General features: G+C 42.0%; 1 protein-coding gene and 1 non-coding gene across 2 annotated transcripts; both read left to right on the top strand.

The window, feature by feature from the left end:
• The first annotated feature begins 963 nt into the window (after positions 1 to 963).
• Positions 964 to 27,268, top strand: LOC122109484 (C4b-binding protein alpha chain-like). Its single transcript, XM_042681916.1, has 11 exons — positions 964 to 1,150; positions 3,120 to 3,299; positions 4,445 to 4,544; positions 8,001 to 8,086; positions 8,234 to 8,428; positions 10,709 to 10,891; positions 12,496 to 12,693; positions 14,349 to 14,549; positions 25,426 to 25,596; positions 26,475 to 26,650; positions 26,960 to 27,268. The coding sequence occupies exons 1-11, from the start codon at positions 964 to 966 to the stop codon at positions 27,131 to 27,133; spliced, it is 1,851 nt and encodes a 616-aa protein (XP_042537850.1). The 3' UTR covers positions 27,134 to 27,268.
• LOC122109762 lies at positions 20,740 to 20,846 on the top strand. The gene has a single exon (XR_006147738.1). It is a non-coding gene; the product is annotated as a U6 spliceosomal RNA (small nuclear RNA).

Genomic DNA, 27,268 nt, shown 5'->3' with positions numbered 1-27,268 from the left:
TATTGTGAAAATACCATACAGAGGGGTTACAATTACATGGGCAAGATAATGAATACATTTCTTATCAAGCATTGTTGCCTCCTCCTTTGTTTCCCCTTCCCCATCTCCCACCCTCTTACCCCCCTTGCTCATCTTTTTGTCATAGTTGATGCTCTACTGCTTGAGCCATACTTCTACTACTGGGTTTTTGATGGTTAAATGGGGGTAAGAATCTTGAAGATTTGTCTGCCTGGGTTGACTTCAAATCATGATCTTACCCCCCTGTATAAAGACTGCTTCTGACGCAGGACATGTAGAGATCTTCCCATAAACAAGGGTAAGAATGGCTTTACAGAGGTCTGACTGGACAAGTCTTTGGATAATGAGTGATCAGAGCCAAAAAAGGGTAACAGTGAAAGTAATGTTTCCTTTAAAAAATATTTGTGCGTTTATAAGTTGATTTATTTGGGTGACTGAACCATGCTTTGAAAACCTATTGGCCCAATGTATTGGTGCTTTTGTTGACAGTTGACAAGTGAATTTATAAAGATAGGTAGGTAGGCAGGTAGGTAGGTAGACGAATACATACATATAGTAGATGATAGCTATATACATAGATATAGATGGATAAATGGTAGATAGATACATTTATATAGCCGGGTAGATGGATGGATGGATAGATAGATAGATAGATAGATAGATAGATAGATAGATAGATAGATAGATAGATAGATAATGTAAATACAACTTTTTCTGTGTTATTATTTTGTGGCTTCTCTTTATTCTTGGAGCAAGAACTCCATCTCTTGTGACTTGCCCTCAGCCGTTTTTTCACTGATACTTGATGTAAACGTTTGACCGTACCATCTTTTCTTACTCACGTGGTTGTAATCTCTTGGAAGATAATTTCCATGGATTTTTTCCTTAGGCTATTATGACAGGTAAGAGTTCAGTGTCTGTTGATCGAGTTCTGCTAGCAGCAATATGTTGAAGAGGCATACCTCACCTCAGATCATGCCCGCCCCAAGACGTTCACATGTGCTCCCCAAGAAGCCCCCCTTCCACAGGGAAGAGGAAATGGCACCCTGGATGTTCCCTAGGCTATGGAAACCTATGGATTCAACTCTATTCCAAATGACCTTGGTCGCTATTCTGATGACTCCAATTCTTGGTGAGTAATGAGGAGACAAGACCTGTCACCACATGAGTTAGTTACGCATGTGCCTTTAAGGAGCAGCTAATAAATATCCACCTTTCCCACGGATGGCCTGGAATTTAAAGAAATTTGCTATACCAACCCCCTTAAAGTGCCATCTTTTTCTTTTTCCCTTGTAGAATTTCTTCCCTAGGAATCTATAAAGTATTCATGACTTGGAATAAATACATATTACCTACCAGCATGACTGAAGAAATTCCACTACTCCTGGGATTGCTTAGAACCCAGGGTGGGCAGCAATAATTCTACTGGGTCATGTGGAAGGAAATTTAGTACTTTAATTCTTGCCAAAGAAATAGAATTAAGATTTTATGTATTTATTTTAATGCAGAAGAAAGCTTTATTTCAGATGTTTTTAAATTATATTTTATTTTATTGAAAAGGTGATGAGGAGTGGGTTACAGTTACATAAGTAAGGCAATAAGTACATTTGTTTTTAATCATTGTTACCCCATCCACCTTTATCTCCCATTCACCCCTCCTACTTCCTCCTCCAAGTTGTAACGTTCATATCCAGCATAGTGTCAAGTGAGTATCAATGTTGCTGTGGTTCATCCATTGCTCTGCTATTCCTGTGATTCCTTTTCCCCTCCACATTGTTTAATATGCGAAACACGAGGTACCAAAAACTAAGAGAAAGAAAAAAACAATAGAGAAAAAAGATGAACTATATACAGGGTCTTGTTTCCATAAGTTGTAGTCCATGTTAATATGCTTCATTATACATAGTCCTTTGCACTAAGCACTTGGGTTGTTGAGAGCTCTTCAGTAGATGAATGGATCAAGAAAATGTGGTACACATATACAGTGGAATTCTATGCTTCCATCAGAAAGAATAGCATTGTTCCATCCATAAGGAAATGGAAAGACTTGGAAAAAATTATATTAAGTGAAGTAAGCCAGGCCCAAAGAAAAGCAGGTCGTATGATTTCCCTCATTTGTAAGAACTAGAATATGAATAAAATTTTATTTTTAAGAGCTTAAGGTAGCCTCTACATTGTGAGGATGTTGAAAATATTTTTTGTTTGGTATAGGAAATCTAATCAAAACCCAAATGCCTAAAGAACATCATGACATAGCTGTATTGTATTCGTAAACTGACATGTTGAATTTGGGACCTCTTTGTATAAAACTTTAAGATAATAAAATTATACTAGTAGAAGGGCTATGATATCACGCAGTGACAAAGCACTTGCCTAGCAAGTGCAACGTCTTGGGTTTGATCCCCAGTACCAAAAAAGAAAAGACAAAAAAAATACAGTAAAAAAAAAATGAAGTTATGCTAATATAAAATGAGGAAAACAGTCAGATGCAGGTGGCTCAAACCTGTAATTCTAGCCACTCTGGAGGCTAAGATCTGAGGATTGCTGTTTGAAGACAGGCCGAACAGGAAACCCCGAGACTCTTATCTCCAAAAAAAAAAAAAAAAGCCAGAGGTGTGGCTCAAGTGGCCTTGAACAAAAGGAGCTCAGGGACAGTGTCCAGGCCCTGAGTTCAAGGCCCAGGACCGTCGCCTCCCCCACCAAAAAAAAAAGGGGGGGGAGAAAATGGACTTAAAAAAAAGCAGATGGCTTCTTCTCATTCCTACTTGTAGAGGCCGCTAGTTTTACACATACTATTGTTATTTAAAGACTATTGCTTAATTATAAGCAAGAGGTGGAGTTACATAGCATGGACTCTGAATCTCAGCTGTGGACATCTGAGAGAATGGTATTGCATTCATCCACTTTTACCTTTTTGTGACTCATTCAGGGATGGACTGGTGAACTTTTCATGATCATTGTTATCAGTAATCAGAAAGCAAGCAATCACTGTGGTCACTGAACCCCGGGCAGTATGGCCCTGCTGTCAATACCTTGCTACTCATGGGGAGGCATTGTCCCAACATGTAACTGTTGGTGTTCCTTGTCATTTTGATGTCCAGGTGACTGTAATCCTCCTCCTAGATTGCCATTTGCTTCTCCAGTCCACCCGTTTTATTTAACAAGGTTCAAAACTGGAACTGCTCTGAAATACGTCTGCAACCTAGGCTACAAGAAAATAAATTCAAGTCACCTTACTTGTAATTTCAATGGTGAATGGATGTACCCTGTCTTTTGTGTCAGTAAGTGTCTACATTTATTGTTGTTGTTATTGGTGGGGGAGGGGGGGCTTGAACTCAGGGCCTGGGTGCTGTCCCTGAGCTCTTTTGTTCAAGGCTAGCACTCTACCACTTTGAGCCATAGTACCACTTCCACTTTTTTGGTGGTTAATTGGAGATAAGAGTCTCATGGACCTTCCTACCCAGGCTAGCTTTGAACCATGATCCTCAGGACTCAGCCTTTTGAGTAACTAGCATGAACCACTAACACCTGATTACATTTCTTCTTACCTGTACCTCTTATTCCAGCAAGTTCCCAGAAAAACTAAATAACATTTCTAATTCAGATGAAAATCTTTGAGCAAAGTTGTCTTAGAGAATAACACTGCCTATATATGCTATTTAGAAGACATCAATTGGGAAAACGCCATGAAATATTTTTTCTTACACAATCTAGCTTACAGCATCCATTTTCCTGTTTTACTGCCTCTCTGTGACCAGTTGCATATTTTAAAGAGTACACACTTATGAGTATAATTGGTCAATATGTCACATCCTGTATTACCACAGTGATTTTATTAAATAAACAAAACATAGATTTTTTTTTCTCCTTAAAATATGTCAGAAAAAATGGGTTCTATATTTACCCTTGTTTTCCCCCATCATAAAAATTTAACGAGACAGAAAGAAGTAAGCACTGAGTTGGGTGTGGTAGAGCAGTTCTGTAATCCCAGTGCCTGGGAGGCTGAGGTAGGAGGATCATGACTTAAAGGCCAGCCTGGAGTGAGACCTTGTGTAAAAAACAACACAAAGCAAAGCAAAATGTAACCATTAAGAATAACCTAGGGGGCTGGGAAGTTGGCTCAGTGGTAGAGCGCTTGCCTTGCATGCCTGAGGCCCTGGGTTCGATTCCTCAGCACCACATAAGCAAAAAGAAAAAAGCTGGAAGTGGCACTGTGACTCAAGTGGTAGAGCACTAGCCTTGAGCTGAAGAGCTGAGGGACAGTGCCCAGGCCCAGAGTTCAGGCCCACGACCGGACCCAAAAAAAAAAAAGAATAACCTAGGGATCTGTCAGGAAGCAGAAGTTAATTAAGCAGGCTTTCTAATGACATAAATATTAGATATTTTCTAATGAGATTGCTGATCATCACTTTCATTTCCCTCCCAGAGAAACAGTGCAAACCCCCAGGGGAGTTAATGAATGGGAAAATAGAAATGAAGTCTAGTCTTGCCTATGGATCAACCATACAGTTCAGTTGCTCAAAAGGGTGAGTACAAGGCAAGCTGAAATAATCTTCTTTTAAGGGATTTTGATAAGGGGCGAATACATTCATATGTTCCAAGAATAAAAATGACGACACATTCATGTATTCAAGGATTCTTACTTCCGGGGCTGGGAAGTTGGCTCAGTGGTAGAGCGCTTGCCTTGCATGCCTGAGGCCCTGGGCTTGATTCCTCAGCATCACATAAGCAAAAAGAAAAAACCCGGAAGGGGCGCTGTGGCTCAAGTGGTAGAGTGCTAGCCTTGAGCTGAAGAGCTGAGGGACAGCGCCCAGGCCCAGAGTTCAGGCCCATGACCGGACCCAAAAAAAAAAAAAATTCTTACTTCCACCCACTTACCTCCCTCCACTTTCCCTCCACCTCCTGACAGGAAGTGAGGGACATAACCTTGTGTAGCATTTTACTTACATAAGCATACCAAGGAGCAATAGTTCAACCACAATTTTACATGGAACATGTCTGACTATAGGCTGACATCTTGCTTTTAGTTTTTTCTTTTCATGATAGGGTTATGGAACGAATGGCCCTTGCATTCTTCCACATGCTTACTTTATATTCCCAATGGGATGGTCTTTGGGGGAGGGAACTCCATCAGGAAGGATGGAGATCTCACAAATGGTTCAGTGTCTTTAAAAGAGATACAGAGGGCTGGGAAGGTGGCTCAGCAGTAGAGTGCTTGCCTCGCATGCATGAGGCCCTGGGTTCGATTCCTCAGCACCACATAAGCAGAAAAAGCAGGAATTGGTGCTGCAGCTCAAGTGGCAGAGCACTGGCCTTGAGCTGAAGAGCTGAGGGACAGCGCCCAGGCCCAGAGTCCAGGCCCCAGAGACTGGCAAAAAAAAAATTAAAATTAAAAAAAGAGAGACACAGGAGAAAGCTTGCTTCCTTCCATCTGTCTTCCACCTCCTGAGACCACAATAAGAAGACAGACACCAGGATTGGGGGGCGGGAGGGGGTGGCGCGGGTATTCCTCACCAGAACTCAGCCATGCTGGCAACTCAGTCCTGAACTTCCGAGTCCGCAACACTGTGAGAATGAGATTTCTGTTACGTTCTACACTCTATCTCATTCTGTTAGAACAGCCTGAAGTAAGACACATATACACTGAAGAGCTTTGATTTTCCTGCACCTATTTAGCCATTCTGTATGTGTGTGTGTGTGTGTGTGTGTGTGTGTGTGTGTGTGTGTGTGTGTGAAAGAGAGAGGAGAGGGGCTGGGAAGTTGGCTCAGTGGTAGAGCACTTGCCTTGCATGCCTGAGGCCCTGAGTTCGATTCCTCAGCACCACAGAAGCAAAAAGAAAAAAAGCCGGAAGTAGTGCTGTGGCTCAAGTGGTAGAACGCTAGCCTTGAGCTGAAGAGCTGAGGGACAGAGCCCAGGCCCAGAGTTCAGGCCCCACAACCGGACCCACCCAAAAAAAAAAAAAAAAAAAAGAGAGGAGAGAGTGAGCTCCTATGGGTATTATGCTAGCTTTTTATTACTGTGACAAAATAATCTGAGACCCACAATTTAAAAGGAGAAAGCCTTATTTTTTTGCCCATGATTTTAGAAGATTCGATTCATGGCAGCTTAGCCTCCATCTCCTTGGGCCTGTGGTAAGGCAGTCCATTATGGTGGGGGGAAATGCAGTAGAACAAAGCTTCTCACCTCATGGTGGCCTGAAAGCAAAAAGAGCAAGAGGAAATGACAGGGATGCCTTCAAGAGCATGTCCCTAAATCAGCTACTTCCTCCAACTAGACCTAGGTCCTAAAGTTCCTACAGCCTTCCAATAGTGCCACCATGTTGGGACCAAGTCCCATTGTTATAAGGCGAAAATTCAGAGAAGCCACATTTTGAAGGATTGAATCTTGGCGTCTTTATTAGAGCACTGGAAGTCTGCAGGCAGCCAATTGTTGTAAAAGCCTGCAGCCCACAAATATACTTAACACAGGAAACAGGCCAGAGAGGAAAGAAAAAACAAAAACAATACTAACAAACCAGTACAGCTCCAGTGGAGAGCTGAATTGGGATGCCATGGAGACTGGAGATGAGACAGGAGACAGGAGACAGGACACAAACATGGAGACAGGTGGCATGGAGTAATGGCTCCTGTGCTGGTCTAGGCCTAAAGAGTCAGGGCAGGGGGCAGGGTCTCAGGAAATTCCCAGTCCCAGGCACTGGACTGACAGGTCCAGCAACCCATCAGCCAAGTGCCTGCCCCTGCCTCCAGGGATTTGGGTACGCCTATCACCTGGGGGGTGGGGTGGGGTGGGGAGGGTCATCACCTCCCCACCATGAAGACAAGATGCCAGACCCTACCATTCACCACGTGGCCAATATGGTGTCCCAGACCTGATCTCTCCACGTCACCATGAACCTTTGGGGAATGTCCCAGATCCAAACAAGTTTTCTAAAGACTACGATATAACTTATAAATTTATTTAGTGGTTCTCACATGTAGACACGTTGGTGTTTCATGTCTCATTCTGTGTATTTTATATGTGCATTGCTATTTGGGGCCCTCAGAAATCATGGGTACATGATAGCGCAGACATGTATGCTGTTCACAGGAAGGGCAGCCAATATGTATGGCCTGCAGATGATGTTATAAATATCCAAGTGCCCCTTAGCAGAAAAAAAAGTCCCTATCTCTGAAATGATAAATGTCCAGAAATATGGTTGTTGGACTAGAGAAAAGGAACATTTTAGTTTTTCTTTTTCCTTTGTGGTACTGAGATTTGAGCTCAGGGCCCTTTGCTTGCGGGGCAGGGACTCTACCACTCGAGCCATGCTTCTAATCCTTTTTGCTTTTGGAATTTTTTTTTTTTTTGTCAGTCGTGGGGCCTGAACTCTGGGCCTGGGCGCTGTCCCTCAGCTCTTCAGCTCAAGGCTACCGCTCTACTACTTGAGCCAAAGCGCCACTTCCAGCTTTTTCTCCTTATGTGGTGCTGAGGAATCGAACCCAGAGCCTCATGCATGCGAGGCAAACACTCTACCACTGAACCACTTTCCCAGCCCCTGGAATTTTTTTTGGTCGGTCATGGGGCTTGAACTCTGGGCCTGGGTGCTGCCCCTGAGCTCTTTAGCTCAAGGCGAGTGCTCTACCACTTGAGCCACAGCACCACTTCTGGTTTTCTGGCGGTTAATTGGAGGTAAGAGCCTCCCAGATTTTCCTGCTTGGGCTGGCTTTAAACTTCAATCCTCAGTTCTCAGCCTCCTGGGTAGCTAGATTACAGGCATGAGCCACTGGCACCCGGCTTGCTTTTGGAATTTTTCAAGTAAGTCTTGCTTTTACACACACACACCACCACCACCACCACCACCACCACCACCACCACTACCACCACCACCAACACAAATGAAGAAAAACAACAACAACAACAACAACAAACCTCCAAACCATCCCAGGCAATTGCTACTCAGAGGAAGATAAATGTCGCTGACATCTTTTACCTATCTTTCCAGATATCAACTAGTTGGTGAGCCAACTAGTCAGTGTCATATCGAGGGAAGAGGAGTTAACTGGAGTAATCCTCTCCCAGAATGTGTAAGTAAGTAAAATTTATTTCTCACCATGGTTACATTCCTAAACCATGTTAGATTATGTGGCTCTGTGCATCCTCCAGCTGAATGTTGAATGTGAGCTGTGCAGTGATGGTCTCTTTGACTGTCCCTTTCTCCTCATCCACACCTCTCAGGTGTCAAGTGTGATTCTCCTCCGGTCATCAGCAATGGGAAGCACAGTGGTGGAAATGAAGAAATCTTCACCTATGGCTCCTTAGTTACCTACGGCTGTGACCCCAACTTCTCACTCGTTGGCAACGCCTCCATTTTCTGCTCTGTGGTGAATAAAACAATAGGTGTTTGGAGCCCGGGCCCTCCTACCTGTAAAAGTAAGTCACAGGAAAGACAAACTAATCCAATGAAAGTTGTTGTGTGTGTTTTCCTAGCTAATTTTAATCTTTTAATCAGGACAGCATAAACTATGCTGGGATATGGATCCATAACGAAATCTGTGATTTTTTTGGTTTTGAGTTTTTTTTTTTTGGTTGGCTGTGGGGTTTGAATTCAGGGCCTGGGCACTGTCCCTGAGCCTAGAGCTCTACTACTTTGAGCTACAGCACCACTTCTGATGTTCAGGTGGTTAACTGGAGATGAGTCTCACAGAAACTTTTCTGCCCAGGCTGGCTTCAAACCTCAATCCTCAGATCTTAGCCTCCTGAATGGCTAGAATTACAGGCATGAGCCACTGGCTCTTCTTTTTGGTTGGTCTTGGGGCCTGAACTCTGGACCTGGGCACTGTCCCTCAGCTCTTCAGCTCAAGGCTAGCACTCTACACTTGAGCCACTGCGCCACTTCCAGCTTTTTCTGCTTATGTAGTACTGAGGAATCGAACCCAGGGCTTCATGCATACAAGGCAAGCACTCTTCCACTGAGCTACCTTCCCAACCCCAACCACTGGCACTTCTTTTTTTTTTTTGCAGTGTGAAAACATTTTATTTATGAAAGTCTTTAGTATACAACTCAGAAGCTCTACATAGATACAAGGAACAGGATGTACTTAACAAATTCTCTTGTCTTTTACTGTAAGGTGTAGTAAGTGTGACAGAACACAGTAATACTTAGAAGCAGTAAATCTTTTCTGTGGTATTGGCCATGGGACCTAGGGCATAGTTTTCTATCACACCCACTAGCCCTCTTAAATTTTGATTTGGATCTATAGTTATTATTTTTAAATAAGCAAGGATAGAATGAGCTGCAGAATTTTAAGAATATAGTAAATGAAAATTACACAGTGATATAAACACAAGTGCTTATACTCTTTTACGTTTGTCAGAGTTACAGTATTGGTGCCATAATCAAATGATTGGTCCAGTTTAAAACTGCTAGATTTTCTAGTATGGAGGGTGCTGAGCTGCATTTCCCAACCCCAACCACTGGCTCTTCTTTTTTTTTGTTTTTTGGGTTTTTTTGTTTTTTTGGGTCCGGTCGTGGGGCCTGAACTCTGGGTCTGGGCGCTGTCCCTCAGCTCTTCAGCTCAAGGCTAGCACTCTACCACTTGAGCCACAGCGTCATTTCCGGCTTTGTTTTCTTTTTGCTTATGTGGTGCTGAGGAATTGAACCCAGGGCCTCAGGCATGCAAGGCAAGCACTCTACCACTGAGCCACCTTCCCAGCCCCAACCACTGGTTCTTCTATGGGAAGATTTTTCAAATTCTTTTTCATGTGCTCTTAGGCTAGGAAAGTTTTTAGAGTAATTCTTGTGCACATACAATAGTCAGGATTGTTTAGATTTTTCCAACACCCCCCTGTTATAACATCCTTAGACTGCTCAGCAAGAGAAGCAAACAAGAGCCCGGACAACCTCGGCTCTTCAATTCTTGAATTGGAAGTCACACTTGTCATTTTGACCAGAATTAGTCTCTTACTTGTGCCTAGAGTCTGTTTATTCCAGAAGGAATGGACATGTTGTAGACAGTACAACATTAACCATTGTCTCACACAACCTTCCCCGGAGGCAGAACCGGGAAGGCAGAGCAATGTTTGTCCAGCGGTTCAGCTTGCTGGTCTAACGCATTCTTCATTCCCATTATGAAAGTGCCTTCAAAATATACTCCATTTCCTGATCTTAGTCAGCACAGGATACATCCAATGCTGGGGTAAGATGATCTTAATCGTGAATGGAGTTCAACATGTCTGGAGTCAGGACGGCACCAGGGCATACAGCAGGAGCTGTGGCTGGGAAGGGTGGCACAGGCCAGGTAATGAAGGCCGTAGCATGTCATACCCAGGAATCAAAATGAAAGTGGAGAAGGCATGAAAGGAGCAGCAATCTGAAGTGTGGGACAAGACAGATGCCCAGTTCAGTTTCCTGGGTACTGAAAAAACACATAAAGCGTTCTTATGTGTTTATTGTACCTACCTGTATCATGTCTTCTTTTGAGGCATGCCAACATTTGCAGTCACATCTCTCTCTCTCTCTCTCTCTCTCTCTCTCTCTCTCTCTCTCTCTTCTTTCCACCCCCTCTGTGTTCATTTGAGGTAGGGTCTCATTCTGCCACCCAGATTGGCTTTGTAACTCACCATCTTCCTGTGTCAGCCCCTGAAGTTGTAGTCACATGTTTATTGCTATTTCTCCTTTATAACTTAGACATTTTTCTTGTTCCCTTTTAGAAATCATTTGTCAGAAGCCCCAGATTCCGAAAGCAATTTTAGCATCTGGATTCAAAGCCTTCTATGTTTACAAAGACACCATTGTGATTAGCTGCATGAATGGCTATGTTCTCAGAGGCAGCAGTTCGATACGTTGTGAAGTCAATAACCAGTGGTACCCTTCTGTTCCCACCTGCCAACCCAGTAAGTACAGACAGTGTAGAGGTGGCTAGATATGAAGTTATGTGGAATACAGGTGTGGGATGCTTTACAAGCACAAGCATCCTTTCATCCCAATACTCATGTGCTAAGGCTATGCTTTTCTTTTTTCTTTTTTTTTTTTTTTGCCAGTCATGAGGCCTGAACTCTGGGTCTGGGCGCTGTCCCTCAGCTCTTCAGCTCAAGGCTAGCGCTCTACCACTGAAGCCACAGTGCCACTTCCAGCTTTTTCTGTTTATGTGGTGCTGAGGAATGGAACCCAGGGCCTCATGCTTGCAAGGCATGCACTCTACCACTGAGCCATCTTCCCAGCCCCAAGGCTATGCTTTTCCATAGTTGTCTTGTTAGAAGGAAGATCTTGATAGCAATCTCAGCATCCTGGAAATATTCCATACGCATTATAGTTGTCACTCCAAGGATTTTGATGATAGAGTAGATTATATAATCATTCCAAAACTTCTCCGGTAAGTAATAATAAACATAAATTTTATTTATCAATAAATTATAGATATGTCTTGAAAGATGGAAGGTGAAATTCCTCTTGAAGGAGAGTTCCATATATACTTTGTGATGTATGTTGTATTTGCATATGCTATGCATATGTGATATATACATATGTATATATGTAATATGTTTTTTGAATTCTATATCACTGATATATATGTTCATGTATATGTATGCATGTATATGTATATATATGTATATGTACATATATATGATCTAGATATTTGAGTAGTGTTTATATAACATATCATAATACTGTTTTGAGTGGTATATACGCATACACATATACATAACTCAAAAATATTAGTAATGCCTATTTCTAATAGTTATACTCATTGAACACTTTTTCATACCAAACACCAGTCTAAATATGATGTGTTAATTAACCCATTTAATATTCACATCAGTCCTAAAAATAGCTATGGTTTATATCCCATTGCAAATATGATCAAACTGAGTTGTTAAGAAACTAGTCCATTCACATACTGAATCAGTGGTGACAGACGCCATCACTGAATTGTGATTTGTCTGTCCCTTTCTGCTATCACAAGAACATAGGTGTCATTCAAACCGTGTAGAGATGGAACTCAAGAAATATTGAACTTGACAGATCAGTTTCTCCTTTTCATTTGACATTGACCATTAGTATATGCTTGAATGGCAAACATACCAGACCCACCTTCAAAAGTTCTTGACATGACATCCTGGATTTCCAGGGGACAGTGTCCTAATATCAAGGGAAATACCTCTTAAATTAGTTCCCCCTTAGGCAGAGAGACCATTGAGTGAATCTTATCTTGGAGGCGGTGATTGCTGGCTGGACCAACACCTAGGCACTATCTCCTTCCTACACCATGCCTCTCAGAAGCACAGTGACCCCTCCCCCACAACCTCTCAAAGCCACAGTGGCTATTGAGAAGTGATGCTGCCTGATCTTCCTGATTTCATTATCCTTACTTCCAGTTGTTTGTTGAATAAAGCTACTATCTTCTTTTTTTTGGGGAGGGGGGGTCAGTCTTGTGGGTGTCTTTGGCAATCCTAGAAACCATTTTCATTCATCTTTATTCTTTCTTCCTCATGACTAGATGGTTGTACTAACTTACCAGACATTCCTTTTGCTTCCTGGGAAAGCCACATCTTTCCCACAAAAAATGTGACCATCTTTGGAGTCGGGACACAGTTGAAATATCAGTGCAAGCCTGGCTACCAATCAGTTTCAAAAGAGCCTCAGACTGTGATCTGTCAGGAAAATTTGACGTGGACACCTTCCAGAGGATGTGAGAGTAAGTGGACTCAAAATGTCTTCTGAATGTGCTCTGTTTCTTTTCTATTGACCATGTGGAGTACAATCTTTGAAATTTCCTGGGACCTGCTCCATTGCATAGAATATAGTCATTACTTTTGGGTACATAATTAGTGTGTGGTTGAAAATATGCATGTTTTATAGGTTTGGTTTCAAAATGTATTCAACTGTTGATTTCGTTCATTTTTAAAACAATTTTTTATTTTGAAATGACATATCAAATGTACATGAATTCTGAATGGTATATTTTACTGCTGGTTAGTTTAACATTTTATTGCTATAAATGCCTCTTTTCATTGCCATACTTTTTTTTTTTTTTTTGGGTCCGGTCGTGGGGCCTGAACTCTGGGTTTGGGCGCTGTTCCTCAGCTCTTCAGCCCAAGGCTAGCGCTCTACCACTTGAGCCACAGCGCCAACTTCCGGCTTTTTTCTTTTTGCTTATGTGGTGCTGAGGAATCGAACCCAGGGCCTCAGGCCTGCAAGGCAAGTGCTCTACCACTGAGCCACCTTCCCAGGTCTCATTGCCATACTTTTTATCTTTTGTGCTTTTATTATTTTCTAAATAAGGTTGTTCTTTTTGCCGGAGCTGGCCTGGACCTCAGACTACCCCATTTATGCTTCCTATGTAGCTGATATGACAGGCAACCCCACAGTACCTGGCTTTTTATTGGTTGAGATGGGGCCTTTTTGACCTCTCTCCAGCTGTACTTTTTCTATCTCTAAAGATGCTAGTATCCATTACTATTCCATTTTCCCAATCCTCTGAAAATCTTTAATCTCATTGATTTTTTTCTGTCTTACTGATTTTTTTTTGCTGTCTGACTTATGCTGATACTGGTATCTTCCAGAGCATTTTTTATTTTGTTTACTGTACTTACCAGCTTCAGGATTACTCTTTGGTATGTGTGTGTATGCGCACCCACACACGCGCACACACGTGCCAGTCCTGGGGCTTGAATTCAGAGCCTGGGCACTATCCCTGAGGTTTGTTGCTCAAGGCTAGTGCTCTACCACTTGAGCCACCACTCTACTTTCAGTTCAATTGGAAGTAAGAGTCTCACAGACTTTCCTGCCTGTGCTGGCTTTGAACCAAGATCCTCAGATCTCAGCCTCCTGAGTAGCTAGGATTATAGGCATGAGCCACCAGCACTTGGTTATTCTTTGACTAAAGAAAAAGCTATTAAATTTCTCAACTGGTTTTCTGTGTTTTCTTGAAGTTTATTGAATTTCTTTAGAACAGTGGTTTTAATTCTCTGAGAGATTACATAGATCTATGACTTTATGGTCTATTTCTGGTGCCTTATTGTATCTATTAATGAAAGTTCCCTGAAAGATCTTTATTAGGATATCTTAATGTCTGCACATTAAAGGATTAAATATTATTTCAGTCACTGTAATCTGGATTTGATTGTGCTCATCCTTCCAGAAATTCTTGATAATTTTTTAGTTACCTTTAAGTAGTTGTCTAAAGGAGTTACGATTCAACATACTAGTTTATAAGTACAATGCATCTTGATCAATGAGTTTTGTGAGTTTAACCACTAACATTTTTCAAAGGGAGGGTAAGTGTTTCAATAAAAAGATGTGCTTTCCTGATAATTTCATAAAATCTACATACCACTTTTTCTCTATCAGAGGTATGTTGCCCGAAGCCAAATCTGGAGAACATCAGAATCATAAGTGAGAGGAGAGATTTGACTCACGTATGTTTCTACACCTACGGAGACTATATTTTCTACATGTGTGATAAAGGCTACCTCCCTGTTTCGATTGATGGAAGGAGTTCATGCCAAGCAGATGGCAAATGGGCACCTAAAACACCATCATGTAAGTCAGGTAAGAATACCGGGAAAACTGGTTCTTGTGATTTCCCAGGTGCCCCCAAATCATCATCCCCTACAGTTCTGCAAAATGGTAAACTTCTTAAGACTTGGTGAGTGTGTGATTGATTATTCTTCTAAGAAGTATTGCGCAAAGAAGATCACAGATACATGACAGCAACATTATGAGAGGCAGCCTCAGAAGAAATGACATGAGTATTTATGAGTTTCTTGTGATGGAAGACAGTGGAGTTGATGAAATCCCTCCAAGATTCATTATGTCATTTTTCTTGCATGAATTGTCGGTAAACATAATGGCTGACCTCTAAGACTTAATTTATAGGACTGCGTAACATTGGAAGATCTTAAGAGGAAGTAGTGACGTTGGTAGGAATTGGAGGCCTTAGAGTCCAGTGACTGACATCAGCCTTTTTATTTCCTTGCTTTAACTCAGACCTGAAGAACTATGTCTCTGTTACTATGCTAAACTTGGAAGAAGGAAAATCTAGGGCAGTAAATATCGGTCTCTGATAGGGGTAAGACTGAAATGGCACCATTGGGCAGTATCTTCAATATAAACAATTCTTTACAGCAAGGCTTGAGAAAAATGACTCAAGTGTGAGAAAAATGACTCAAGGGCTAGGAACTAATTTTGGAGGTCTTCATAGGAGATAGGATTATGTGGAGGAAGGGAGACAGCCAGAGATTGACCCAGAGAAAGTAGGAAGAGGAGCAAAGGTCACCACCCTAAACCTCAGGGCCTTGATTCCCTGAGACTATAAGGAATGCCATCTTGAATTCCCTCTCTTTAGGATAATAGCTTCACACACGTCTCCACTGGTCTATCCCCCGTTGATGTGGGGTTCTTTGAAGGCCAGCAATTGTTTAGTTCCAACCCTGCTTCTTGGAAATGGACCTAATACAGGGGGAAAAAATTGAGATTCACAGTGAATGCTTCTGTAGAACACAATCAGTGCAAATCAAAACAAAATTGTGTACCCCTTCTGAGACTGTTCTCAGAAGCAGCCCGAGGTGCTGCAACGTGGGTACAGAAGTTTCCGGTGCAGCGCTCAGAGCTGCTCACAGCCTCATGTTAATTGCCCTGCTGCTGGTGATTTCAACTAGTGACTGGCCCCAGTCTCTTAGAGATAATGTACAGGGGTTGAGTGGAATAAACTACCCCGCTGTTAAGGCTATAATTTTTATCCTATTTTAGCAAGTAAATATAGACAAATGTTTGAATATATTTGTATAAATAAATGTTTTGTTTCAGCATATTATATTAATTTTACAAGGGGGTTTCATTGTAATAGTCACACATGCATATATACCATGTTAAGTCTGTCACTGATATGTCATTTCTACTCACTATCACCTGTTTCAGAATTCCTTTACCTTCCCTCAGGATTTCAGTAGGCTTAGGTTTCTTGCTAGATAGGCTGACTCTGGTGATTACTCTTGTCTAATGAGATTTCTTAAGGTCTTCTAAGTGTCTACTCCCTATTCCTTCAACACATTCATTAGTAGCTTCAGAAAAAAGATGTGTTGGGCTGGGAGGGTGGCTCCGTGGTAGAGTGCTCGCCTTACATGCATGAGGCCCTGGGTTCAATTCCTCAGCACCACATAAGCAGAAAAAGCCAGAAGTGGCGCTGTGGCTCAAGTGGTAGAGTGCTAGCCATGAGCTGAAAAGCTGAGGAACAGTGCCCAGGCCCAGAGTTCAACCCCACGGCCGGCAAAAAAAGAAAAGAAAAAAGAAAAAGTGTCTTAATTCACTTTCCATGAGTCACAGACTCAGTGTCACAGACTGAGTAATTTATTAAAAATTAAAAAAAAGAAGTTTACTTAGCTTATGGTTCTTGAAGCTTGAAAATCTAAGAAGAATACCAAGGGCTTATATCTGGTGGGTTCTCCTAGACTGCATTAGAACATGGCAGAAGAGGGGCTGGGAAGGTGGCTCAGTGGTAGAGTGCTTGCCATACATGCCTGAGGCCCTGGGTTCGATTCCTCAGCACCACATAAGCAAAAAAGAAAAAAGCTGGAAGTGGCGCTGTGGCTCAAGTGGTAGAGCGCTAGCCTTGAGCTGAAAAGCTGAGGGACAGCGCCCAGGCTCAGAGTTCAGGCCCCACGACTGGACCCCCCCCCCAAAAAAAAAAAGAACATGGCAGAAGACAAGTAGGCAAGAGTGAACTGGCAAAACAGAACAGAGCTCACAGAATGCACTTCTAAAACAACTCCTGCACTCTCTCTCTCTCTCGCTCTCTGACTCAGAGTCTGGGGACTATCCCTTCATTTTTTGACTCAAGGCTGACATTCTTCCACTTGAGCCACACCTCCACTTCAAGCCTTTTGGTGGTCAATTGGAGATAAGGGTCTGATAGACTTTCCTACCCAGGCTGGCTTCAAACCATAACCCTCAGATCTCAGTCTCCTTAATTGCTAGGATTACAGAAGTAAGCCACAAGTGCCTGGCAACTATTTCCAATTTTTCACACACAGTTGATTCTCCTTTGTGGTCTATATAGAAACAAGATGGATCAAGAAAAGGTCTTTATTGGGTCTGCTCCCTTCATCTTTTCCTAACAAATACAACTGTTTACATTGGGCCCAGGAAGATCCTAAGGATCCCATCCTCATGGGAAACGGAAACTATGGAATGTAGAGTCATTCATACACACATGAAGAAAGGAGGACATCAGTCGACAGCCTAATTTCTACCAGATGCAAATTCCCTAACCTTTTCAGTTTTGTTGCTGCTAAAATGTTGACAGTACCAGTATCTAATTCAAAGAATTACAATGAGAAATTAGATTAGATAAGGCTAATAAAAATTCAGCAAATAGAAGTGGTGCTGTGGCTCACGTGGTAGAGCGCTAGCCTTGAGCTGAAGAGCTGAGGGACAGCGCCCAGGCCCAGAGTTCAAGCCCCAGGATTGACCAAAAAAGAATTTTTTAAAAAAATCAGCAAATAGAAACATGTAGTACCTTCTCCCTAGATGTGACTGTTCAGATTATACCTAAGAAAGAAGAAAGCTAGAAATGGAGCTTAGAGCAATTTGTAAGGTCTGAGCATAAATAGGAACAGAGTTTAATGTACTGTACTTTTAATGTAACTTTTCTCATCCAGTGCTTCATTTGGATGCCTTTTTCTGGAAATCATGGAATGTTCGAAATATGTTTCCATTCTAGCCTTGTGTCCAAAACCAGTGATAGAAAATGGAAAGCTGTCCGTGACAAAGGACCACTATTTTGAACTGGAAAATGTCACCATCTATTGTAATGCTGGTTATAAAGTGGTCGGTCCTTACAATATCATGTGCTCAGAGAAAAGTATTTGGTATCCAGTGGTACCCAAGTGTGTGAAGGTACGTGGCACAATGCAAGAAGTTCTGACTTCCTCCTCATATGGTGAACTCCTCCTTAACTCTGCCCTAGCCAACAGCTGTGACATCCGACTCTTGTTAGGATGCTTAAGTCATTTGCCAAACGGCAATTTTTGGCTTCCCAACACTGTAGCAAGCCTGGAAAGGTTTTCTGCTCTATGGTTGGAGTCCAAACTGCAGACTTCAGGGTCTCCTAGACATGGACGTAGAGACCCCCTCTGTACATCTTCTACCAGAAAGGCTATGTATTTATTCCATTTCTAGTTGGCCCACAGAACCTACTCAGCTGTCCTGATGGAGATATTCTATGGGTTCCCGGGGATGTTCTGTATTTTTTTTTTTCCTATCTCCATTGTGACTCCTCCCACCCCACCCTCCATTGCTCTTCAAGAGCAGATGTGGGCTCCTCTGCTTGGGAACACACCTGCTAAAATGCAGTCTCTTCAGTCAGCTTTCCTTAGTTTTCCCCTTCAGATCCCACCCTCCCCTAGCCATTTCTTTCAATCACCTTCAGGTGGTGCTTGCTGGCTGTGAACAAGTGCTTGCTGGAAGCAAGTTGTTACAGTGTCTCCCACAATCAGAAGATGTGGTAAAGGCCCTACAGGCGTATAAACTACTTCTGGAGATTGAACAATTGCAAGCGCAGAAAGATAAGTGGACAAAGAGCTACCAGCCATTTCCTAAACCTAAGGACCTCAAGGGCCTACTTGTCCCTTTAAATAAATATGTAGAATCCTCACTCAGCAACTTCACACATTACTAAGTACCATCTCAGGTTGAGGAGTTTCTTGGCCAGAAGAACCTCATGTGGTTAGTCGTTGAAGATGAGTAGCGGCTGGTTAACTAGATATTATGGTTCAAATGTCTACTTTCATTTGATTCTGTGTTGGTTAAATAAATAATAATGTGTCAGACATGTTTGTTTGTGTTGTTATCCTTGCCAGTAGGTGACACAGCCGTAACTCGCACTCAGTGCACATATCCATTGCCTAAAATGTCTGTCTTTAACTTCACCCTTCCCCTTCTTTTTTTTTTAATCAGAAAAAAAATGAAAGCTGGAAAATTCAAGTTGTATTTATATCTCTATTTTTGCCTGAATGGGATCACTTACTGCTTCCACATCTAGAACATGCCTGCTCTGGGCCTATAGAAGAGAACCAACACTTCATTGCAACGTCAGAGTACACACTCTTCAGAGCAAGAACATTGCTCATTGCTCAGGCCCTTGAGAGCCCCCTTCAGGTCCCCCCGAAAGGATCCATCCCATCCATCCTGGGGACCACGCAGAGGCAGGCAGGCACAGGAGAAAGATGACTACAAGGTTTATTAGAGGACCCCTATTTGCTCCAGAGAGAGCGAGAGAGCACATGGCAGCCTCCACAGTCTAGGTAGTCTAGGTAGCAGGAGGGTTCTGGGGAATAGGAAGTGAGGCAGATGGGAGTTCAGGTGGGTCTGGGTGGAGAGAGGGAGGGGCCAGCTGTATGGAGGGAACTCCAGTGCTGCAAGGAGCTCAGGTCTGGGTGGAGCTGAGGACCAAAGGTGGGCATAATGCTTACACCCCCTTCTCCACTCAATCCCTACCTTCAATGGCATCACTTTTGGGGGGAGGGAGGGGTGACCATTTCTAGGGCTTGAACTCAAGACCTGAGCTCTGTCCTTTGTGCTCAAGGCTACAGCTCTAGCAATTGAGCCACAGCCTCCACTGCCTGTTTTTTCCTTAGACATAAAAATCCCACAAACAGGATCTGGGAAGGTGGCTCAGTGGTAGAGCGCTTGCCTTGCATGCATGAGGCCCTGGCTTTGATTCCTCAGCACCACATAAGCAAAAAAAGCCGGAAGTGGTGCTGTGGCTCTAGTAGGAGAGCGCTTGCCTTGAGGTGAAGAGCTGAGGGACAGTGCCCAGGCCCAGAGTTCAGGCTCCATGACCAAAAAGAAAAAAAAAAAGTCCTACAAACATTTCTGTTCTGGCTAGCTTCAAACTGCACTCCTCAGATCTCAACCTGCTAAGTAGCTAGGATTCCAGGTGTGAGCCACTGGCACCCAGCTAAGTTGTTTTTTGTTTTTGTTTCTTTGGTAAATGATTTTAAAAAAGCTACCTGTGAGTTATAACAGTAGATCTATTAACAGGTTGTACCCATCATGATTTTCAGGATATATCATCTATAGCTGTGAGGCTCTAGCAGTTAAAATTAGACTCTATGGTATTTGCATATAGGTTCTAAAGAAAATCGATAGTGACATCTATGCCATGTATAATTTGGAAAAATTAGTTTTAATTTGGGAAAGGGAGTTTTTCTGGATTGCTAAGCCATCCAAACTGTCCTCCAAAAAGAGAACTCTTGGAAAACCATGATGTGTGGTGATAGCCAAGAAAATCTCCCTGGGTTTGTGGAGGAAATAACTTTACAACTACTTACATAGTTGAGTTTGTATGGTGCAGGTGAGAATTAACCTTGTCAATCTGAACACATTACAGTTACATCTGAAATAAACTTACGTTTTAAAAAAAAAAGAAATACAGCAATTCTTGTAAAGGTTTGGAATACAATGAATAAGAAGAATCTGTGCTTAAAAGTGACATTAAGTGATAGTAGATGCTGTCCTTTATTTTAGTTCTTGTTTATAGAATGAAGCAACCACATGGTAGATTTATTTGCTTTCCTTTCTCAGTAGAAAGGTTGAAATTTAGTCACTGTCATCAGTATTCCTGGGGTTTGTTCATTTGCTTGTAAAGAAAGTTCCTCTTTTATTTTGGAGAGCTAAGCACTTGCTTGTTAACCTCTCTTGCCTTCCGCACCAGCTCAGTTTGGTGGCAAAAGTCATTCTGGTGCTTGCTTCAGCAGCACATATACTAAAATTGGAACGATACAGAGAAGATTCGCATGGCCCCTGCGCAAGGATAACACGCAAATTCACGAAGCGTTCCATATTTTTGCTAAGTGAAATGAACCCCAAGATATGGACACAAGAGGTCTGTCCTTGCTGTTGTGGTTTTAAATGTACTATGGGATTTTTTTTTGTTTCCTTTGTATGTTCTTCTCCCTGTGGGATATCCCCTGTTGTCACTGTACTTGGTTTTGGTCCCCTGCATCTTGTATATACATTTGTCTAATCTGGGGAGGGGAAAGGGGAATAACAAAACAGTGAAACAAGGACACAGGATGACCCATTGCAACGATGATACCCACAGGACAGTATATTGGAAACGGGGGGAGGGGGAGGGGGAGAGGAATATGGGAGGTGAGGGAGGGAAGGGCTAGTGGGTCAACAACACGGGAAGGGGTAACAATGATCGACAAGTAATGTACTCATTGCCTTACGCATGTCCATGTAACCCCTCTGTACAGCATCTTTACAATAAAAAAATCATTCTGTATGTTTTCTGTTCATCTTTGTCTTCAGATGACTATCTGTATATCTTACAGTAACCACTGTGTACAGCGGACCCAAGTGGCAAAACATGAGAGACAGCTTGAAAACTTCTCCGTCCTTTCATGGAGCTAAAGTAAAGAATATGAACGGGGGACCTCAGTGGCCTACTGACTCCAGCCCATATTGTTCCTATTGAACCAGATCTACAGCTCATCTGTTAATGTGTTTGTTGTTGTTGTTATTGTTGCTGTTCTTTCCATCCACCCGCCCCCTCCAGAGAATGTTAGGACAGAAGGACCTTCACTCTCATTCAGCCCCATGGAACTTTCTTTAGGTTGTCTTGATCTTCCTTCATTTTCATTTTCCCTGTGTACTTTATCCATATTGTAACCTCACCTCTACTTCCCAAGTTGTATAACCCCAGTATTAATTAATTTGGGGTCATAGATACATCAAGAAAATATAAATATTGAAGAGATAACTGTTTGGACTGTATTTTTCTGTCTTCACAAGGCTAGACTGGTGTGCTTTTAGAGACAATTAGGCTCTAGGAAGAAAATCATAGATTACTGTTTCTTCCACTTTCCCACTGGGAATTCTCACTAGTTATTGAAGACCTGACACCTCTGGAACATGGTGGCATGGCCTCTTAGCTGAGGCTCCCAGCAAAACCTGCTGTACAGGGATAGAAATAGGGACAAAAAGCCAACAGGGGCTCCTGTCACCAGGGGGAGAAACCCATGAGAAAGTGTTAGGATTATGACTGTAAATAGCCACAGAATTCCAGAGAGCACTCCCCGCCCTCACCCCTCAGTTTGGAACTTTATTGGATGATCCAGGTTAGATTCTGTCCTGTACCAGGTCTGTTGAATTCTGCCCCTCCCCAACAGTGACTCAAAAACCTAGTTCCTTGACCCTGGCATCAATCTTCCAGTGACACAACTTTCGCCTGACTCAGGGTGACTGAAAAATCTCCAAGTCCTTCCTGAGATTCAGCATCATGGCCTGCAAATTTCAGGGAATTTTCCAAGCACCGTGGCTCCTCGGGCTCCTGTCGGTGCTCTGGTGTCCAGCAGTCCTGTGTGGTGAGTAGAAGCTATGAGGATTGGTTTGTGGTTTAAATCCAAGGTATGGAGAAGAATTCATGCTTAAATTTTAGCTACACAAATGGTTACCATTCAGTACAATTTTGAAGTACAAGGAAGTACATGCATTATTAAAAATATATTTGCAAAAATTTTAGCTCTTTATAGGTTATTATTGTTCAGAAAGCTAAATATTTCAAACACTTGAGGGACTTATCTAACAAAAAAATTTCTGTGTTAAGGTTGGCATGTCAATGAATATTCCTAAATGCCTAAAAGTTAATCTTCTATAGGCTTTGCTTTTTTCTATTTTATGACTAATGATTGACTAGAACATATTTGCCATCAACAAAAACAATTTTATGTTATTATACACAACAAATAAATTTGCTAGAGTAAAATTACAAATCACTCTATAAACTAAAATCATTAAGTAATTATGATATGAGGTATATAATTTAGAGAATAATTGCCCTTAACCATTAAGCACTAAAAGGCTTTGTGAAGATCTGTGAGACCAACTATACTAGGGCTGTTTATAGATGCAGATATAAGTAACTGCTTTAATTTTAAATGGAAGAGTATGGCCAGGATATTGTCCGTTGTCTGCTGGACAGCCTTCTGAGGATAAATTACAGAAATACTTGCTGAATTCATTCATAAAAAATATTTTTCAAGTCTGATGTGGTAGCACATATCTGTAATCTCAGCACTTTTGTGCCGAGACAGAAAGATCATGATGTGGAGGCCAGCCTAGAGTACATAATGTTTAATCTAACCTGGACTATATTGTAATATACTATACCAAAAAAATCAAACAGCACAGTAAAGAGGTCTTTTCTTTTTTTCTTTCTTTTGTTTTTGGCAGTCTTAAGGCTTGAACTCTGGGCCTGGGCTCTGTCCCTCAGCTCTTCAGCTCAAGGCTAGTGCTCTACCACTTGCGCCATAGCGCCACTTGCGCCATAGCGCCATTTACGGTTTTCTTGGAGGGAAGAGTCTCACAGACTTTCTTGATCAGGCTGGCTTGAGCTGTGATCCTTAGATCTCAGCCTCCTGAGCTAGGATTACAGGTGTGAGTCACCATGCCCGGCTTAAAAGGTCTTTTCTTAATGACTATATTTCATTCGATGTTTAAGAAATTCCATTCATAAGCCCTAGACTTATAGGTAGGTGAATGTTTATTTTGGAGCTATAGTATCAACAGCAAAGGTACAAAGATGGTTGACATATACTCCCTGCTCTCCAAACAGAAAAATGTTCAACTATAGATCATATAGTTGTCAAATATTAGCTGGAAACTTTTAGACTGAAGCTGCAGAGGACAGGGTAAATTAAACCTTTCACTCTGTCTTTGCCACTCAATAGTTGCTTCAGCTAGAGTGAGAAACTAAATCTCTCTAGGAATATGTTTTCTCCTAGGAAAGGTGGGAAAGATGACAATATGCAATCTCAAATGATACTGTGATGGCTGGATGAGAAAATGCATATGTTGTCTAGATTATGAACACATTGTGTACATTTATACACACATACAGCATGTGCCAGCGAATACAAAGGCTACTTACTATTTATTTAAATACATATGATATGCTATGCGTGCTATGAATTGAAAAGTAAAATACAAAAGTAAATATATTCTATACATTTTAAAATACATACGTGATAACACAGATGTTGTGCGTAGTATCCGGACTGTAGTACAATCTTAGGAAATGTGGCATAGGTAACTGCAATGGGACATCAGAGAAATAAATGGCCATTTTCTGGGGAGGCTCTGCATGGCAAGTGGGACTCGAGCAGCCCATGGAGAAAGAAGTGTACCAGAGAGCTGTAGGGCAGAAAGCTGGTGTGAACACAGGTCATGGAGGGGGATACGCATGGCATACTTACCAGTGGCTAGCTGTGCTGATTAGTCTACACAGACAACTCCTATAGGAAGATATCGATTACGAAAGGTGAAGTATCCTTGAGAAAGGGCAGAAGAGGGATTTCTTTTCTGTAATTTTTATTATTAATATAAAGGTGACGTACAGAGGGATTAGAATGGCAAAAGTGAGGTGATGAGTGCATTTCTTTTTGGAAAATGTCATCCCTTCCCTCACTCTCTCCCAGTTTTTCCCTCCTGTCCTCACCCACAAGTTGGATAGTTCATTGTCAACATAGGGTCTAGTGTGTTCCACTGCTGTCTTTGTCCACCCTTTGTTCCTCCATGTCTGTGCCCTCCTTCACCCTCCCGAAGACAGATAAATGAAGAAACAAGGAAAAAAGGAAAAGAAAACAAAAACAGCAGCAAAGAAAAAAAGTACCCTTGTTTCCATTTTGTGGCGTTCATTTTAATATTATTTCATATGATCAGAGACACACAGGCATTGTGCCCTTGTGCTCCTTCCCTAAGAATATCCTCCTTTGGAGAAAAGGGTTTTCTAAATGCTTGTGTGTTGGTAAATGCTCTAAGATTCCTGAAACAATTGTTACTATGTTTCAGCATGGGAGGGAAGCTTCCATTGTTATGGTACTGTCATGGGCATTTTCTGACATTGCCTCTGACCTATTTGCTTTAACTTTCTCATGTGTTGTTCATGGACCCTGATAACCTTCCATTTCCGGGGGCAGCTCCGTACCTGGTTCCCATGCGCAAGCACTCTTCTAAAATATTTCAAGTGTGGCATTTTCTTAGTGGAGATGTATGAAAAGTTACGAGTAGAGAGAAAAGACTCGGAGATTTCTGTACTGACTTAACATCTCTGTATTTCATTTGAGGCTGCTGGAGGGCATCACTAGTTGTGATTTGGGGCTGAATCTTCCTTCGTGCACAAATGGTTCCTAAATGAGATTAAGTTGAAGGGACTTAACAATGGGATGAAAGAAGGCTTAAGTCTTTCTACCATCCCACAGCCTAAGACTTGCAAAAGGCCGACCCTAGTGTGAGGGTTTGATCTGGAAATCTTACAGCAGAGAAGACAGGACAAAAGTGACTCCTTTGGAGGATGTGATTATTCGCCATCTTCTACAATCTCACCACCTCTCTCTCTTGTTTCCCCCTTCTCGTTATCAAGGTTGCAATTTCCCCCCTAGCATTGCACATGGACACCACACACGGGTTAGTTCCTACAATATCTTTAAATATGAGGTTCTCTATGGATGTGATGAAGGATACACACTGGTGGGACCAGCAAAACTCTCCTGCAGCTCTTCCCAGTGGACGCCAGCAGCCCCTCTTTGTAAAGGTAACTCCCCTCCCTTCTCGGCCTGTGAGCAAGCAGAAGAACTTGTCAGGAGAGGGTGAAGCCACGGAACCATTTAATTTCATTTACTTCAAATATAAGCAGATGTTATTTCATGAAAAAAAATACAACAGGCATTCACCTGCTCCTCCCCTTTGTGTCTTTCTCCTCATTGCAAAATTCAACCTCCTTCAGTTTCTTGCATTTATTTCCAGAACTATTCTACAAGCATCAACATTGATGCATGGACCTGTAGGTCTGTAACAGCATCCTTGAGGAAAGTTGTTCTAGTGTTCATGTCAGGTCTCAAGGTCTCTCCAGCAATTCTAAATATCACAGACAGGTGTTTCTGACAGGAGACGCAACTGGTTCTAGCTTTCACACACATCTAGGATTGCATCTACACACACCAACGTTACGTTAATAAAGTCATTATCTATTTGCCACTGCCTCCACTGAACACAGGAAAATAAGAAAGAGCAAGTGAAATTTGAAAGCTAGAGACGTGATAATCTTGGCTGTGAAGGATAGTTGCCATCTATGTTTATTTACACTCTATCCCTTTATTGAAAACCTTCATTGCTCTCTCTCTACCTCAACGTTCTCACAGGTAAAAGAGTAGTAATAGCAGCACTCGCTTCATATGTCTATTGTGAGACTTAAACATATGATAGTCACATAAAGCACAAATCCCCAAATCTGATAGCTAATAACACATACTAATAAATTATGTATATATTAATAAATAACAAAGACTTGGCAATGCTATTTTCACAAAAATGAAGTAAATGATTAGTCTTAGTTAAATATAGCATTCCTACTGAGTCAAGTATCATGTTTTCCTTAGCCTTTAATGTTGCATAAATATATATTCCCTCCAGCTTTTTGCCTAAAACCAGAGATCGAAAATGGAAAGCTGTCTATGGATAAGGCTCACTATGTCGCGATGGAAAATTTCACTGTCCACTGTGACTCTGGCTTTTCAGTGGTGGGTCCACAAAATATTACTTGCTCAGAGAATGGAACCTGGTACCCAGAGCTGCCCAAGTGTGAGTGGGTAAGTGGTATACAACTCAAAAAAGTTCACTGCTGCCAAGCCCTAAACACAGTATTTCCCAGAAAGCTCTCCTCTAGACAGTGATCTGAAAAAAACATCTGTTGGGATTTATTCCTCAGTCACCACAAGCAGTAAATTTTTCTTTTCTCACTGGAGAACAGGAAAAACTCAGCCTCTTAGAATCCTCTGAGCCTGGGAAGAACTTATTCCTAACGGTGCTTTTTCTAGACTATAGATCCTACTGTTCTCTCTCTGGATGGTCAGTGGGGCCTTCTTGTCACCCTCTCCCCACCCCAACATCTTTTTCAGGATGTTCCTGAAGGCTGTGAGCAAGTGCTGGAGGGCAGAAAACTCATGCAGTGCCTCGCAAGTGCAGAGGAGGTAAAAATGGCCCTGGAGATGTATAAGCTGTCTCTGGAGGTGGAGTTGCTGGAACTACAGAGAGACAAGGCAAGACAACCAATTCTAGGGCCACCAATGTGATTTTTCTTAAATGAGGAAGAAAAAGGTTGCCTGGCTGACTGGTCGCCTTATATTTAATCTGGATTACTTCAGTTTAACAGCACCACTCTATCTGGGATGCCAATATTCACCGTAGTAAAACATTCACGTATCAAA

The sequence above is a fragment of the Dipodomys spectabilis genome, unplaced genomic scaffold (assembly GCF_019054845.1).
Source record: "Dipodomys spectabilis isolate Male_0828 unplaced genomic scaffold, ASM1905484v1 ptg000069l, whole genome shotgun sequence".
In the NCBI taxonomy this organism is placed as follows: Eukaryota; Metazoa; Chordata; class Mammalia; order Rodentia; family Heteromyidae; genus Dipodomys; species Dipodomys spectabilis.
The sequence above is the reverse complement of the archived record's forward strand: the minus strand, read 5'-3'. Positions and strand labels throughout refer to the sequence as shown.

Coding starts and splice junctions, on each gene's coding strand:
- LOC122109484 (XM_042681916.1), top strand. CDS start 964: ATGTTGAAGAGGCATACCTCACCTCAGATCATGCCCGCCCCAAGACGT. Junction 10,892..12,495: donor TGTTCCCACCTGCCAACCCA/GTAAGTACAGAC, acceptor CCTCATGACTAG/ATGGTTGTACTAACTTACCA. Junction 25,597..26,474: donor AGCAGCCCCTCTTTGTAAAG/GTAACTCCCCTC, acceptor TATTCCCTCCAG/CTTTTTGCCTAAAACCAGAG.